Raw genomic sequence first — 16,985 nt, forward strand, 5'->3', positions numbered from 1 at the left:
GTGGTTACGTTCTTAGAAATAGTAAAAAATGATGGGGAAAATGAAATGGTACATCACAAGAGAACAGTAAAAGCAGTCACCTGAACTAATTTTGAAACACTGCAATGAAAAAAGCTTTTTGGTTGTGAAACACAGCTTTAAAGATGACGGACAGATCTTGACAGAATAATTACCTTATATTTTAATTAATAATTGTATGTAAACCAGTGGTAACTGCAGTATGACTGCCTGACAAAAGCCAAATTGCTTTAGACTGGAAGTGCATGACCTGCTGCCTGAAGGTGGCTTTGTGAGAGCTGTTAGTGTGCTGATCTGAATCATTTTTGCTATCTATACTATACTTAGAACAATAAATAACTTGGGCTAAGTATAACCTAACTCGTAACGTGTACAGTTTCGTGGCTCAGTCCTATCAAATTCAGCTACACGTTGGTTGAACGTTATTTTTATAACTAGCCAGATAATAACCTGGAAGTATCAAAACTGGAATAATGATTAGACTTCTTTTTGCCAAATGTTAAATGGCAATTGTAATAATGAGTAGAAGTTCTTGACCATCAGCCTTTGTCGTCCCCGTCCCCCCCCCCATAAAAAAAGCAAAACAAAGCAACTCAAAACCCAAACTCTGTCTTGCCTGCACCTGAGGCAGGCCAGTACATGATGGAAAAAGAAGAAGAAAATTTTCTTTTAATGTGGAAACTATAAAAGATAAAAAAAGGGGATTATTACTGTAGGAAACCTGCTGCTAACAGTGTAATATTTTTCCTGAGTAAATACAGTAAGAAACTGCCTTGTAAGAGGACAGAATGAGGCAGATGTAATGTAACTCTTTGGGTAATTAGAGAAAGATGGAGCGTGGTGTAATGCAGTTCCAGCAGGCGAGAGGGACATGGAGCAAGCTGCAGAGTGGCACCTCAGACGAGGGTCAATTTATATGTAGCATCTGGAAATCAGCTATTTCCCCTTGTTCCATCATGTGAAGTCAAGTCACCAGAAAGAGACTCTGGGTGGAAAATGCTGTAGCGATTGTGTGCAGGTAGCTTCATCTTCCTTTAGCCAGGGAAATCAAGGACCAGCAACTGAATTAACAAATGCTTGGCTTAATTGATCTTTAGGACAGATTTTTGTGATGTGCCTTGGGAAAATGCATTTAATACTGGCTTTGTTTAGCGTCCTTTTAATAGCATGGTCCTGAGAGGTGACAGTTTATATATACTTTGTTAGATCAATGCAGGTTATCTCTTCAGGCGATCTCACTGTTGATAATTTATTTTAATTACACATTTTCCTAAATTTCTCATTTGTTTTGTCATTTTAATATGTTAAGACACAGGCTACCAAAAGTGACAAAATTGTTTTCCAAAAGAATTCTGCAGAGCCTGTATAAAGAACTAGAGATGATAGAAGACTTTGACAGTTGTGATGTCCTGTACAACTTTATACTTCTCCTTAGTGAAGGTTGTTCGTATTATTCTAGCAATTTTATTGCTATCTACAATTTGTTGTGCTGTTGTAGCTTCTGTCATTGTTCCGAATGGCGTTGTTGTACATCTCACCATGGTGTACATGTGTAGAACAAGAAGGAGGTAGGTAGAGATGCCTCCCTTCATCTCATTTTCTAGATTCTAGCCCCATCTTTTGTGAAGAGAGGACAAAATCCATAGCGATGCCTATGCCAGCCAAACAGCCTTCATCCTCTGATGACTTTTTAAAATTCCACAATTAACTGCAAAAGCTTTATTTCAGTGGTACTCCTCTCAAGTGTTATTGTTTTCTTTCCGGGCTCACAAGACCATCCTGCAGTTGATGCCTGTTGTCTCGCCGAGCACGATGCTGTTTCTGGGCACAAAAAATGATGGCTTTGTGCTGGTTCCATCAATTTTCTCTTTTTTTTCCATGTCAAAAGCGTGTGTTTTATACAGTGTATTTGTGTCTGTGTGCAAACATTTTATCCAGAGCGTTTATAAACCATGTGACTCCCTGCTAACAACTCGGGAGGAGGTGATGGTCCTGTCGTGATGCACAAGCACAGATGTACTCAAGTGCCAGCTGTACCAGGCATCTGTTACTTTTCTGCTATCCTTGTGTTGTAACAATCAAATAGAAGATTGCCTGAAGTGTAATTGTGTATTTATTAATGCCACCAGTTTGAAGCTGGTGAATTTGTGCCCATTATCTTTAAAGTTTGTTGCTATCCCTGCATTCAGCAGCTGTTGTAGCAGCCAGGGCACAGAACAAGAATTTATTGATAAGCTGTGGGAGTAATCTGCAAAATTTGTATTTGTGACAGACTTAATGTTGTTACCAGATTGCCAAAGCCAGTGCTTTCACATTGCTGTCTTCATCTTTCCCCTTTCATAATTGTCATGGGTACACTGAAATAGGAGCAGAGCCCATCTCAGCAGCGATACGGGCACAGACCTTCGGTACCTAAGGGTGGCAGAGGAAAAGCTGCTCAGCCAGAGGTCTCCTTGCTTGGTTTGCTCCCTGGTGGTGGCACTTGGTTGTTGTAGGCTAGGATATGCCATCAACTGGTGGATTTTGGCACATTTACACAGAGGCTGTGTGATCCTCTGATAGCTTATTTCTGAACTAGAGCAAGATGCAATCAGTCTGGTTTCACACAGTCCTGAGGTTTTGAGAGCTTCCGATTGGTAAGAGATGCTTTTGCAAGTCTGTTGGGCTCCGTCTTGCAATCCGTGGTGGTTTTGGTGCTTTTCTGTGACAATTTGGATATTTCTGGTTTTGTAGCTAAAATTTCAATAGAATCGTATTGATTATTGATTGCACTGAGTGCTATTTTTCTTTCTCAGATGTGCCATTTCCAATATTTAATATTTTATTAATTATTTAGTATTTTATAAGAAATTTTGAAGTACTGGAGAATCCTTTCTATATACAGTTTGTTGAACAATTAAATTAAAATCCTTGATTTTCTTTTCAACAAGCTGAAAACATTGAGTTGTTACTGAGTCTGGATCGAAAAAGAACTGAACATGGTGGATTTCACCATTGTATCAGTCCTTGTTCAGGTACACAGCTTTTGGAGTAGAATTTATAAACTGAAATTAGGAACATTCTCTGAATTAGTTCATGCTTAATGAATTGAGAGTACTTAGTAGCAAATGAGGTTTGTAACAGCCATTACTTTGAACAGGGAGAGGGATTAATAACCAGAAAAAAATGGTAAGGAGAGAAGTGGAGAGCAGTCTTTTTTCCTTTTTTTTTTTTTTTTTTTTTTTTTACTGCTTGAAACTTTTCTTACCTTTGCACCTTTGAAAATATTGCCAAATAAAGAGCAGCTGCTTGCGCTTCCACCCGTCTGTGTTATAGTCCGTGGACATAGCTCTTAGCCAAGGAATGTCCCTTTCCCATTTCTTCCCCAGAATGACATCCTGAGTTTCCTGAGGACTTGTGGCAATGCCGAGTCCCTGTGCTGCCAGCAGCACAAGCGTTATGGGGCAAGAAAGGAATACAGGTCTGACGATTTTTTTTTTGGCTATTGCCATGTGTTTCTGTTTGTTAGGTCCCAACATTTTTTTCAAATGTTTGACCTTGACTCTGTACGTATTTCAGAAAACAATAAAATAATAAGGAGGAAAACAAACAAAAAAAACTACCTTGCATCTCATTTTCTGATCATAGATTGCAGTGTACCAGGGAAAGAAAAGAAAGGTAACACCTGGAAAGAGTTGAATTGGAGGTAGGTGGAATTTCAGAGTAGGTTTGACCTAGTCTCTACCAGCAGGGGAGCTCAGAAGGTGCTGAGTTTTGGGCAGTGCTGCTTACAGAAAGCTTTGGGAATGCATTCTTGACTTGATCAGCCAGAAGAAAGGTGTGGCGTAATAATAGTCACTCGTTTGAGTGCAAGATTGTTTCCTGTAATTTTGTGGGTGCAGTGTGTATGAGGTAGTACGTGCTTTTGAGTTGCAGTCAGGTAGTTACGCAAATGGCAAGTCAAACAGCACGGCACACTTAGGTTCAGCAGGGGCTGTTAGGGAAATAGGAATGGCTGTCAGTTATGCAAATCTAACTGCAGCCATATAAACATACCTAATTTCTGTTTTGAAATAACAATCTGTGTATCCTTCTATCAAAAGCAGAATTGCCTTTCAGTAATAAATGTACTTAAATGAAAAAAAAAAGTTTGTACATAGATTTTTCTGTGGTTTTCTGTATTTTCTAGCAGCAGCGAGCTTCTAATAGAAGGTAACTAGACTTGAGTCTTATTGCTTTAAAAGCGTTCTTGAAGGGCCTTTGAAGTGCTTAAAAGTAATAAATAGCACCCTCCAGTTATTAGCCTGAGCATGTGCCTAGAAAAATGTATGTTTTGGGAAGAATTTCTGTAGGCAAAATGTCAAACTGCTTTTTTCTGTTATTTCTTTGGCTGTTGTCTTTTGGTGCATATATCGCATATTGTGTCTCTGCTGCATTTTGTTATCCTGGGACATTCGAAGTCAGCAGTCGGAATTTGTACTCTTCTCCAGAAAATTCTTGAGCAGCTTGGGCAGATCCAAGGGACAAGCAAGTGTTGTGTCAGGAATTGTGTTAAACTCTGTAAAATAAAACAGATATGGGCAAGGGGAAACACCCTCCTTTACCAATACTTAGTATATGTTTGTACAGCTGGCAATTTGTGCTGCTTCATATTCGCTGACCTAGAAGTAGCCAACATTTTAATGTGTTCTTGGAGGGGAAAAAAAGGTGTTATGGAAAAGAACTGCCACATCAAAGCCTCTTCTCAGCTTGTAAAATGGTTTCCACCACTACCTTCCCCAGCCCTATCGGAACACTCAGCACTTTCTCCCTCTCAAAAGAAAGCAAGCCTTTTTATTAAGGAATGGCCCTAGAGCTTTATTTATATTTAAATGATAAAAGTGACACAAAGCAGTTGAAAAGATCTATATAGCTCAAACAAAAGTCCATCAGAGATGTAATGCAAGTTCTGTGTAATGTGTCTCTATCAAATAAATAGGCATATGGTTCAGCTGTTGCACGGAGTGAAGTAAGTACTCCCTTTAGGAAAGTGTTACTCTGCACAATATTTGTTAAATGACCAAAATGCAGTCTAAAATTTCATGCCTGTCAAATGAGCTGTATTTTGCGGTCAGATCTGATGTTCCAAATTCTTAATCTGGGACAAAGGAAACTAAGTGCTTGCTAACTGGTTGCACAGCACGAGTCCTCTTGACCATTGTGGGTATCATAACTCGATTTGTGATCATACCTTCCCTAAATGTAGAAAGCTTATATTAAACTCATGTTCTCTCCAGCATTATGCTAGATTTATGAAGGCTTATTTTGTCCCATCGAAATAATGTGACTATCAATTTAGAAAAATTCCCTCTTTTCGTTATAATCATGTTTCTGTGTTCATTTTAGCACAAGCCCACCTTACTGCTGTGTGGACCTCTATTCTCTGCGGACAGGAGAGATGGTCAAGTCCATACAGTTCAAAACTCCTATTTATGATCTGCATTGCAATAAAAGGTAAGGATGTTTACTGTATACTCTTAGGATGTTTACTGTATACTCTTTCTGTGTTAGGACATGTAAAATTCCCATAATGAACACAATTTCTGGTATGTGCACTCCCTGATTTTACTATTTTGACTTCGCTGCAAGCATAGCTTCTGTTCTCCGTTTCTCAAGTAATATTTTGGTTTGGGTATGGCAGTCTGCTTCTCCGATGCCTTAAAAACTCACACATTTATGCCTAAACTAGGTCAAGGAAAAGTTACAGAAGAAAAGTAGTACTGCTGACCAGACACCTTTCATACCACAACTAATTATGTAGTGAGATTCTAAAAGTGTAAATATATTTAAAGAAGTAAAGGATGGTACTGCTTCTTATCCCCAGTCAATCTGCTTAACGTAGGACACAGGTAGGATCATTGTATCAAGAAATAGTTTCACTGAAGTGGTTGAGTTGGTGAGAGTTATGTGCCATGAATAGGTCCCTGTTCCTTTAAAAGCCTGTCAGGAGTTCAATACTTATCTGTGCAACTGTCCCTTGAAAAATTTAAAGTTCCCTAGTGTACAGTGTGATGATAGTAAATCTTTCCAGCCTGGCCTCCTAGCAGAAGAAAAATCCAATTGTAAAAACAGTCAAAAGGCAAATCATCATTCAAAGTCTCTCCCAACTAAAAAGTCTTTCCAGGTGCTAATGTTTCTTTTCCTAAGTGGTAAAAATGGAAAAGTTACTTCAAAGCTGTGTGGCTGTATCCAGGGTAGCTGCTTTTCTGGAACGTATCAGGTTCTGTTGTTATCCACAGAAAGCTCACTATTTCAGATTGAAAATGCATTAAATGTGGCCAAGTGCAGTGCTAATGGTGCGTTAACCATACAATAGACTAATGGAGTCCAAAGTTTGAATTTAAAATAAAACTTGAGTTGCAGAAGAAGGGAAAACTGTTTATTATTTATGTACTTCTACTCTAGAATCATCCATCAAGTAGGTTTCATTTATAGAGAAAGACAGTACACCTTTGAGGAGCAGAAAACAAAAATGTACAGGATCCGGAAGTATTACACTCAAATATACAGAGGTTGTGTACATGTACTTTGCACTTGCACATGCAGTAAAAGTCCTTCCATTATTCATTGGCTGAGTTTCTCTTACAGGACTTGTGGAAGGAGTTGGAGTTTGTAGGTTTCTGTTGTTTTTCTCTTCTTCATCTTAGGTGACTGGAAGATGCCTTTTAACTGAAAGTATTATTTTGCTTGAAACAAATATTTATATATGTGGAATTTATAACTTCTAACATTTAAAATTTGAGATTTATACAGGAGCATCTTTACCACAATAAAAGGGCTACAAGCAAATAAGAAATCTTACGTTAATTTCTTCTATGACTACACATCTCAGTCCCTCTCATTGAGTTGCTTGCTCTGCCCTCTCCTTTTGGCAAGTACGCTGCTCCCCGTGGAGGTGTGCACGTGCTTCCCATACTGGCATTGCAGGTCTGTGAATATAGAAAGACTTCTGTCTGCGAGTGACCCTTCTTTCTGCCTTCCTTCCAAGAATTGGTATTTCTCCGTGGCTCTGGATAGAGGCACACTGGTAAACAGAGCAGTAGCAATGTCCCAGGATGAGATAATAGGAGATCTGAAGGAATTCAGTATGCAGAACAAGGCTTATTGCCTGGATCAGTTTCTGTGCCAGAGAGATGGAAGTGGCTAGTGTTACACCAGCCTACTGGAAAGGTTTCAGGAGCCATCTGGGGAGCTACAGATGCCATCCAAGTTGTTTGAAAAATGTGTTGGTAAAATTAGTAGAGTCATGGAATCGTTTAGGTTGGAAAAGACTCTTAAGATCAACTGTTAACCTAGCACTGCCAAGTCTACCGCTAGACAAGCCCCTAAGCACTGCATCTACGTGCCTTTTGAGTGCATGCAGTTTAACACCAAAAGGAAAATTGAATGACAGACACAAAAAATAAATCCTCCTATTTAGGGGTGCTTATACATTTTTGTAATTGGAAATCATGACAATTTGAGTATGTGAAAATACCAGCAAGCATGTGGGTAAGGTATATGTTTGATTCGAGTCAGTTCTTCAGCAAAGACTCTGGCAGCTACTGAGCTCTCATGGGAAAAGGAGTCGTTCTTGTGACTAAACAGTTAAAAACAGGGGAAAAAAGGGGGTTAGGAGTTATTAGTTGTTTTTCACACTGATGGGAGATTAGCATCACCATTTACCAAAGGACGTGTTGAGACTGATGTGATTCAGCATCTTTTTAAACACTATTCAGTAGTGTAATATCTGGTTATTGGTGTTTCTTTTGAAGACCATCATTTAGTCATTGAGTGATGTGATTTATTGTTTGCCACATCGTATCTTTAAATTTAAAACTATTAGAACACCTAATGATGCTCCATATTTTCAATCAACTAACTAAAACCAATCTCATTCTTCTTGATGAAGTAATTACCAGTTTCTTACTAATTTTCTAATATTGCTAAAAGTTCCAGATAGCCAATAGATTTGTTTATTTGTCACCTCCCTATGTGGTGTTGTTATTTCAAGAATATAAAATTTTGTTTTTGGAAAGTCATTAATGTAGAAGAATTTGTATCCTAATTGCAAAACTTTCAAGGTGTTGCACTTTCCAAATTTGCATCTTTGGCCCCTATTCATTTAGCCGGTGTGGTATTTCATAGCCATAGCTATGGTGGTTTGTGGTACTTTATTTCAAGTAATGAACAGATATTTTACAATAGCAACATGTACAAGAGCATATATAAACATGCACCTGTAATTTTGCTAATTGACACAAATCCTGTTTCTTGCAGATTTGTGTGCTGATGGTCTTGGTATGAAAAAAAAAAAACGGGCTTTTAGAAAATAAAAACCTGATGGTTTAATAAATTTGCAATGAGATGGGCAATGGGCAATTTCAAATTTAGCTCGTGTTCTACTGATTGTTGATTTGATTGTTATTTGAGTCATTGAAAGTAATTCAGGATCCTTGCAATTCCATTCTTTGTTTTTAATGGAGCTTTTACTGCAGGAGGTATATCATAAATATGCTGTGTTGTTCTGTATCAGATCTGTGTACTTCCTGAAATGAAGGTTATGTGGTTGGGATGAGAGAGAATCCTCCATAACTGCCATGTATTGGTAACCTGGCAGTTTATCACTGTAGAATTTATATTGATGCTTTTGAAATAATTACATTTAGATATTGAATCTTTAAACCAATGCATTTAATGTTTAAAGTACACGTTCCATTTCTGTGTTTTCAGAATACTTGTTGTAGTCCTGCAAGAGAAAATCGCCGCCTTCGACAGCTGTACTTTTACCAAAAAATTCTTCGTCACAAGTATGTATAATACTGCCTTCAGCCTTCTTGCTCTAGTGGTGGCAAGAGATAAAGCAGTTTTTTTATTTATTTTAAATTTCTGCTTTTAAATCCTGAAAGCATCTGCAGGTCTCTATGACTGTGGTTGAAATTTCAGGAAATCTGTTGCTTCAAAAAAAAAAATCCAAGTGGTACTCCGTGAAGCTCTGGCTCTTTTGCATATATATGTATTTTTTGCATTTATTACTGCTATAGCTGATTTCTCACTGTTGTGAAGAGCACCTACATTGAGTTCCCCAGGTAGCTGAAGTATTTTTCACTTCATTATGCACAAACATGTGCAGAAGTGTCATGTTTTATGTTTCAGGTTGTATGTAAAAGCAGCAGATCTAAAAGAAATTGATGGCAATTTGCACACTTATTTGCTGTTGTCCCTTAGTCCCAGATACGTTTACTTTTTATTTATCCTTACTTTAGTAGGCCTCAAAACTCAAGCAGGTCAGAAATGTATTGTACATTATACATTACAAAACTATAGGTAGGTACTTGCTTGCGGGAACTTTTTCATGTTTCTTGAGCATGAAGGAGCTGTTTGTTCAGGCTTCCCTGTATCCCTATGTAGCTTATTACTTGCCTCACAGTAGCAGGCAATTGGTTCTAACAGATAAGATGCTCTCCCAAAGCTATTCCACTGCTGTGAGTGTCCCTTTGCTGTCCCGACATCTGTAACACAGTAATGGATGTATAGTAGAGAAAGAAGATACGTTTTCGGCGGCTTCTGCTGTGATCTGTCACAGGATGCAGGTAGGATTAGGATGTAATTTACCTGCTGCAAGGTCGAGTGTGTCTTTGCAATGCTAAACACCAAGGATGTATTCACAGCGTAAAGGAAAAATAAAAAATTATCTTTCAAGTGCTTAGTGCTAGTGTTTATCAATTAGAAGAGCCTCCTAAAATGTGTAGATTTATACTAAGAGAATCTGATTTAGTTTGAAAAGATTGGAGTTTTATCATTAAAAAGGAAATCTGAAACTTCCTGGGTGTATTTTCAATCACAGTTGGAAAGTTCTAAATTATCTTTCTGCATTATCTGTGTGTATAAAGAAAAACCTAGCTAGAAGGAGCTATTTCTTGTAACAGTTGGAAGCACCATTATGCAGTAATATTAAAGTTGCCAATAGGTGTCAGTTTCCTCCTATGCATGGGTGGAAGATGCAGAAGAATCTGCTAGGGTTTGGTAAAGAGAGCCACATGGGAAGAGACTTGTTTGTGTCCTCCTGTTCCTCACTCTTCCTTTTTATTCTACCAAAGAGAAGTAGGGTACAAGCCTCGCTTTATTCTACGTTAAAATAAAAACAAACACACAAAAAAAAACCACAAAATTGAATGTGTATTTTGACAATTCTTGTGCTTTTCTAATTGCAGTTACGGGTAAAAAAGGATACTGAAATGTGTTTTCAAAAGAGAATTCGCTGAACTGTATTTGAGGATTGGGGATAGCCTATTCCTAACCCTGTCACTTTTCAGTGCATTTTTGTGAAGCGGTAGTGGAATACAGAGAGGATAAAATAATGCTTTTGCACATGCACCAAAAGATTTGAAAGCCCAAACTCCTGAAGTGTCACAACTCACGATGTGTTTCTCCACCCGTGCTGGTTTGCAATGTGACCAACTCGGGGTGTGCTCGGACTTCTCGCCCCGGGTGCAGCCCTCGGTGCTGGGCACCCCTTGTGGCTGGCATTTCACAGCACTGCCACGGCTCTCCTCCTGTCACTGCTCCAGCTTGCCGGTGCCCAGGAGGTGTGACTGGGCAGAAAGCGTGCCCTTCCCCTCGATGGAGGGCTTTCCTGGGCCAGGGCCTGGTTGTTCCGAGGCTTTTGAGGCTTAGTTGTTTCACTTAATAGCTTATGCTGTCAAGCGGGTGTTATGCTCTGGCATGTTGAAGGCTGCAGTAAAGCTTTTGTCTAACCTTTCAGATTTTCTGTCTGCTGAAATCTCCTCGACCTAAAAGTACATCTTTAAAGGCTTAAGTTACTCTGATGTGCTTGAAATTTGATGTAATTGAGCTACCTAGTTAGCTGCTTTGGGTTCTGACAGTCAGCCAGCCGGCCAGCAGCTAAACTCTTTTTAATTTAGAAGAGGGCAGTGTCAGTTTAAATTGGAAAATAAGAAATCCCTGAAAAGGAAGCTTGGCAAAAGGGCTTAGAGGGCTTTTTGTTTCCATCACTGAAGCAGCCCTGCTCTGCAGAGTGGTCAGCCTGTGTCACACCTGGAGCCATCCCGATGCAGGGCAGCAGTGAGGATGTCAACGCTGCCCAGGGATTTGGTTCTTCATGGAGAAGATTCCCAGCTGTGGTATCTGACTGCTTTTGGTCAGAAGTGATGGCTTAAAAGGTCAAAAATACTAAACTGGGATCACTAGATCTTTGAAGATTTTTCTTTTGCTGTGTAAACTACTGTGTAGGAAAAGAAAATGTTTTAAAGAAAGGCCTTGGTGATGATGTGGAAATCACATCTTCCATTCGTATCAGCTGAGTAGCATGGGGGCCCTAGAACTGCACTGAGACAGCTAAAATGCAAACATAGTTAAGCAGCAGCTCTTCCCCGTTTTGTTGACTATTTACACGTAGAAATTAAATGTGGAATGCACAATTAAAAACAGTGTCAGGAGTTGTGAAGCTTGGTGTTCCTTAGCAATGCTAATGCAGCTGTGTTGCACATGAGTAGTATTTGTCTTTCTGTTTTTGTTTTTGTGGTTGAATGTATAGCTTAATATATTGTTGTAATAAATATACCATAAAATATTCAGGATGTAGAACATGGTCAAGTTCGTGCTGCTGTTGGAATGTTTAACTCCTGCATTTCCTCATTTTTTTCAGAGCTAAGTGAGCAAATCTGACATAGTCCTGATCGTTTTTGCATGTGATTAGATGGAAATGTGCTGATTTGCTTGAATGGCAGCCAACCAGCAGATTTTATTGGTGCCTTGTAAGAAAAAGTCAGCGTACAGGTGTACCAGTCTTGGCGTTCAATTTAAGACAGTTGCTTAAAGTGGAGTGGAAAATACCCTGAACATAGCCATAGAAAAATTGCCAGGATGTCCTCTAATCTACCCGGTGAGGTCGTCTTACTTTCACGTGTCAGCTAAGGAAAGCCCAAACTTCAGTCTGCAAAGAACCCGTGGCTGTGAGCGTTGGATGGCCCTCCCTTCTCGTTCGTGTCTCTGCTCCGAGCCAGCTCCGTTTCATTAAGAAAAGATTTGCATCAAGGGGTAGATAAAGGCAAAGAGCAATTTGGTAACCTGCACTGTGTTAAGTGCTCATGTGACCAAGCCTCAAAAATTCAGTTGATGCCTATAATAAAAATGTGTTTCTTTCTGGTGGCTGGGAATGGTAAGGTGCGGATTTTAAAGAGATTTTTAACTAGTTAAGGGTTTGCATAACATTTCCTTCAGGGCCTTTTGCTGGGTACTGTATATGATAGAGTGAGAAATGAAAGTGATAGGCAGGCTTTTCTTCCTACTTTGCTCTAAAGAACAGATGCAGAAAAGCTGAATTTCATTGATTTCTATTACATCAGTGCTCCTACAGCCCTCCTCCAAAAATGCTTACTTAGTGGAACATTGATGATTATGAATATGGCCTGATGGATACTTTCTTCTCTATAAAGAATATCCTTCCCACCCCTGGGCCCTAAGTAAAGATTATCACAGATAACATCATGCATGTGGCATCATCTTTGTGTCTGATAACTAGTGCCTGCTCAGTTTCTCTGGCCCTTCCACTCCTCCTATTGATATATTCTCCATCCATTATTCTCTAGGGATGAAGACAGTTATTGCAGCCATTAGCTGGCACCACATTTCTATTGATGCTGTACAGCTAGAGCCTTAAGAGGTAATTTTCCAGATTTTAGTCAGAGTACTTTATTGTATATAAAGTCTCAAAAGACTTGCCTAACCACAGGCCAAAAATTATTCAGTATATATTAAATGCACCCTACCTGCACCTCTGAAAATCAGGAAGAAACAGTGTTTGATACCCTAATCTGCAATTTGGATGTCGTATTCCTATTTTCACTGACATTCACATGCAAGAAATAATACGTTGGTTTCAGTTTGTCCCAGGTCTGATCTGGAAATCATCTAGGCTTTTTTGTACGTTTTTGTTAGCTCGGTTAGAATTCCTTTTCCCTGATGGGCACGCAGGGAGCAGTTTGCTCATTTTGCTTTGAAGTAAAAACACTGGATGTCTCGTGGAAAGGTTGAATGCCTGAGTTACACAGAACTTCTTGAAGAATGTACATTTCCCCTCTCAAGTGTGATCAGTAAGTGGCATTTATCCTGGACATCCCACATGGTATAATCATTGATAGGATTCCTGTGTCTGGGGAGGGAGGCTCTTCAGCTCCGACTGAAAGTCCTTAAGGCAGGTGGGAAGAAAGCTCCTGTTTCAGAGTAGTTTTTTGATCAGTGAAGAGAAGCCAACAACATTCCTGTGAATTGGACATTAGCAATTTATACAGTCGTATATATTTCTGTATGGATGCACACCCATACGTGTGGTTTATGTACACCTCTTCACGTGGTCTGTAACTGCCTTCCGGGAGAAGTGGCGATGTAATCTTGCGTTTATGTTTTAACAGCATCATTTATAAAAGTTCTTTTTTCTGAATTTGGGATTCAGTTTATTCGAGGATAACTTTAAAATACTTTCTGAAAAGGTCTTTAGGGCGACGTAGTAGATTTATGGAAACAAATGTCTTTGTTACTTGCAGGGTGTTTTGGTATATTCGGTATATTGCAGGATATAGGCGTGTAAGCGTACATACAACAGAAAAATAGCATAAGGACAGAAACAAGGCCTTGATACCCAAGATGTATATCCATCAGATCTCCTGGTTTATCCAGGTTTAAAAATTACATGCAGAACAGGAAGTTCTGTTTGTTTCTTTATAGGTTATTTTTGTCTAAATCACCCAAATTCTGAATTTTAAAGGCCAAAACAAGGCCACCTTACACTGTCCTCCTCAACAGGAACAGTAACCTCTATGGTCACGTTATTATTTATCATTGTCCAATTCTCTGAACAAAAAAAAAGGAAAGAAAATAAACTTAAGATTAAAAGATAGTTTGTCCTGCAATCAGTCAAATTTGTTCTAAATTAAACAGCCAAGCCTCATGAAAGTTAAAGGCCACAGATATATTTAGTAAAAACTCTGGTACTGGTTTTAGACTATAGGGTAACAGTAAAATACTTAAAACTTCCATGTTAGACTTGACAGGAAAAGGAGGTCCCTGTAATAATAATAATGATAAAAATAAAGATCTGTGGTCCTTCCCTGAGCTTATGCAGGGGGATTCTGTTCTTCCAGTCCAAGACTGCACAGATTGCAGCTCTTTGCAGGACCGAGGCTGCTGTGAATGTAACATGGATATATCAGTATGTAACATTTTTCATTTCACTTCTGGGTATATTATTCAGTGCTTTAGTAATGATAATGTCATTATGATTAAAAAAAAAAAAAGTGCCCTGGATGGCAAGTATGATTTCACAGTAGGGTGCATCCTGCTGGTTTGCTCTTTTGCTCAGTTTTATGGGTGATACTTAAACAAAAGGAAGTACAAGAACAATAGAAGAGTTTTGGAAAGTATGTGACAGTGTGAGAGCACTAACATTTACACAGGGCCTTTCATCTAGATAGAACCCAAAGGAATTTATAAACAATATTACTTTACACAGTTTATAAACAAACAAATTTGGTTTGATTGGTGACGCTTAAAAAAAAAAGGCCCAAACAAACACGAAATATTAGATAAAACAGCTTATATGATTTGTTTTCCTTGGAATAAACAATGCTTCTGCAGCAGTGGGATCATTCCATCCATTATTTATTTGTAATACCCTTTCCGTGCTCTCTGTCATGGATCTGTTTTCTGGCTGCTTTGCATTGCAATACTTGAAGTAGTTTTGCAATTTCAGTGCTATCGAGTGTTGTGTATTTCATAACACCTAGAAAAAAATATTCATTGGTTATAAGCTACACCCGGTAACTGAAAATCAGCATAGCTTTAGTGGATTATTGCAGCTGTTTATTTAAAAATGCACAGTAACACTGCTTCATGGATTTTAAAGTGATACCTGGCATTTACCTGAAATGATTCAAGGCAAATCATTTTGTTTGAATAGTGATACACGGCTTGGAAATTTGCTTAGAAAAAAATGTTTAGAAAAAACATCCACTTATGACAGCAAAGGTCATTTTTAATGAACCTGTCCACATACTGAAAGAGCAGTCTGCTTTCTCAGCGAGCTTTCACATCCTTAGATTTGCCTTAGGCTGGAGGCTAGCCCTGGAGTTCTTCTGACTTGAGCAGGGTTCCCTGTGTTTGCTCCCTGCATCCTACCCCAGTGGCACGTCCATCATACCCAAAAGAGATGCCAGTTCTCCCATGGGTCAGGATCAGAGACTGAATCCTAAGAAGGTTTGATAACAATGCTGCCGCTCACACCTGCATGTTTAAATGGTCATGCAGATGTGAGGTGTGGAACATCCATTAAAGACACATACAATAATTGTGAGGATAATATTTAAAACTGATCCCAAGAAAGGATGAGTATGTTTCAGTACAGAGGAACTCAGAGCCGAGGAAAGGAAGCAGAGCAAATTGCAGAAAAGAGCAGTTTTCCTATTAGACAGAGGCACAAGAACACACAAGAGGACAACTTACTAAAGTGGTTTGCATTAAAAAAACAAAACGTTAAGATAGAGGAGATGAAAGGCTGGAAAATATCATAAACAGATTGTTGTTGTTGTTTTTCTCCCCCAGGACTGTAGCGTTGGTTTGGGCAGTACGAGTTGTCACAGCGCGTTGTGGAAGAAGGCCCCGACCAGCAGTGCCTTCAAATCAGCGTGTCGGGGTGTGCTGGGAGAAAAGCTGCGTTCTTCTGGACGCTTCTCATTTGGCTTTTTCATTACTTTGCTGTACTCATTTCACATTAATTTGCAGCAGTTTACAGCACGTCATTTTACAGTGGGTTTTAGTGTGGCCTGAGAAGGAGACAGAGCAGAGCCCGGGGCGAGGAGCCGTGCTCAGCGGTGAGCACCCAGTTCGTGTAAACGGAAAATGAGTTCTGACTTAGTTCAGACAAGCACTGACTGTTAGTGTCGGATTTTTCTGGAGAGAAACATTGTCTTCTAGTGCATATTTAAACCTGAGTACTTCACAGGGCTAAGAGCTTCCTTAGCTCTTTGTTTAACAGAGCCGTCAGGGCTGGGTAGGACGTTTCCAGCAGGGACCGAAGGGCAGCCTTACAGCCTGTACCATGGCAGGGCTCGCTTCTGGGGGAAAGCTCTTCCTAAAATCCTTCTCCTCCCGCCTGCACGGCGTATCTCTGCCCACCTGGTTATGTAGGTGTGCCTTCTGCTAGGTACAGGTGCTGAGTCCCTTAGGGCACGTGCATCCCTGCTTGCTGAAGGAGCAGGGGAAGCAGCGGCACGGCCCCCTAGGAGGGGAGCTGGGAAGAGCATGGATGCCTCTTGGCATTTAATTGCCTCTGGGATTTCACGGATTGCGTGCTTGAATGTGAAACACTGACTGCCAAGTTGATAGGGATATCAGGATTCCTTGCAGCGTTCAGTCCCCAGCCCTGCCCCTCACAGTGGGCTTATGTATCTAGAGCTGAGGGTGTGTACCTGTATCGGTATCTCTGTCTTTTTTAAGCTTTTTTTCCCATGAAGATCCTGTGCAGCTTTATAGAGAGCTGTCCCAGTACTAATGATTCGAGTTTAATAGTGGCATGTTTTGTGATTTATGTGATTTTTTGCTTAATTTCTATTGTGGCTGACATGACTTTACAATTGGCCTGTTTCTCTTAATGTTTTTTTCCCGATGTGCTGTTTGTGTAAAAGCTGAGGGCAGAGGGGTGTGTTGCTTTCCCTTCCTGGCTGCTGTCTCTATACTCACACCACCATCACTGGAGCTGGAGGACCAGCTTTTTGCAAACAATTTGAGGAAAGGAGTGGAATCTTAACTTTCTGTAGGAGCACAGATCAGTGGAAACATCCAGAGGGAGAGGAGGGGATATTTGTGTGAATTTTCAGAATGAGATGAGGTGGTTGTGTTTGGTATAAAGATAGAAATCTTCAAAGGGTGAGAGAGACTTTCATGAAAGTAATAGA

At 39.6% G+C, this 16,985-nt stretch overlaps 1 protein-coding gene across 15 annotated transcripts in view; it reads left to right on the forward strand.

The window, feature by feature from the left end:
• BCAS3 (BCAS3 microtubule associated cell migration factor) overlaps nt 1-16,985 on the forward strand; it is a 353,580-nt gene that overhangs the window by 43,300 nt on the left and 293,295 nt on the right. For all 15 annotated transcript variants that reach the window (XR_011804336.1, XM_038165977.2, XM_038165973.2 and 12 more), the window contains exons 8-9: nt 5,383-5,490; nt 8,749-8,825. Coding sequence is in view for 14 of the 15 variants with exons in the window: in XM_038165977.2 (XP_038021905.1) it covers nt 5,383-5,490; nt 8,749-8,825 (185 nt within the window). In the remaining variant the exon portion in view is untranslated. The remainder of the gene's footprint in view (nt 1-5,382; nt 5,491-8,748; nt 8,826-16,985) is intronic.

This window comes from Anas platyrhynchos, chromosome 20 (genome assembly GCF_047663525.1).
Source record: "Anas platyrhynchos isolate ZD024472 breed Pekin duck chromosome 20, IASCAAS_PekinDuck_T2T, whole genome shotgun sequence".
In the NCBI taxonomy this organism is placed as follows: Eukaryota; Metazoa; Chordata; class Aves; order Anseriformes; family Anatidae; genus Anas; species Anas platyrhynchos.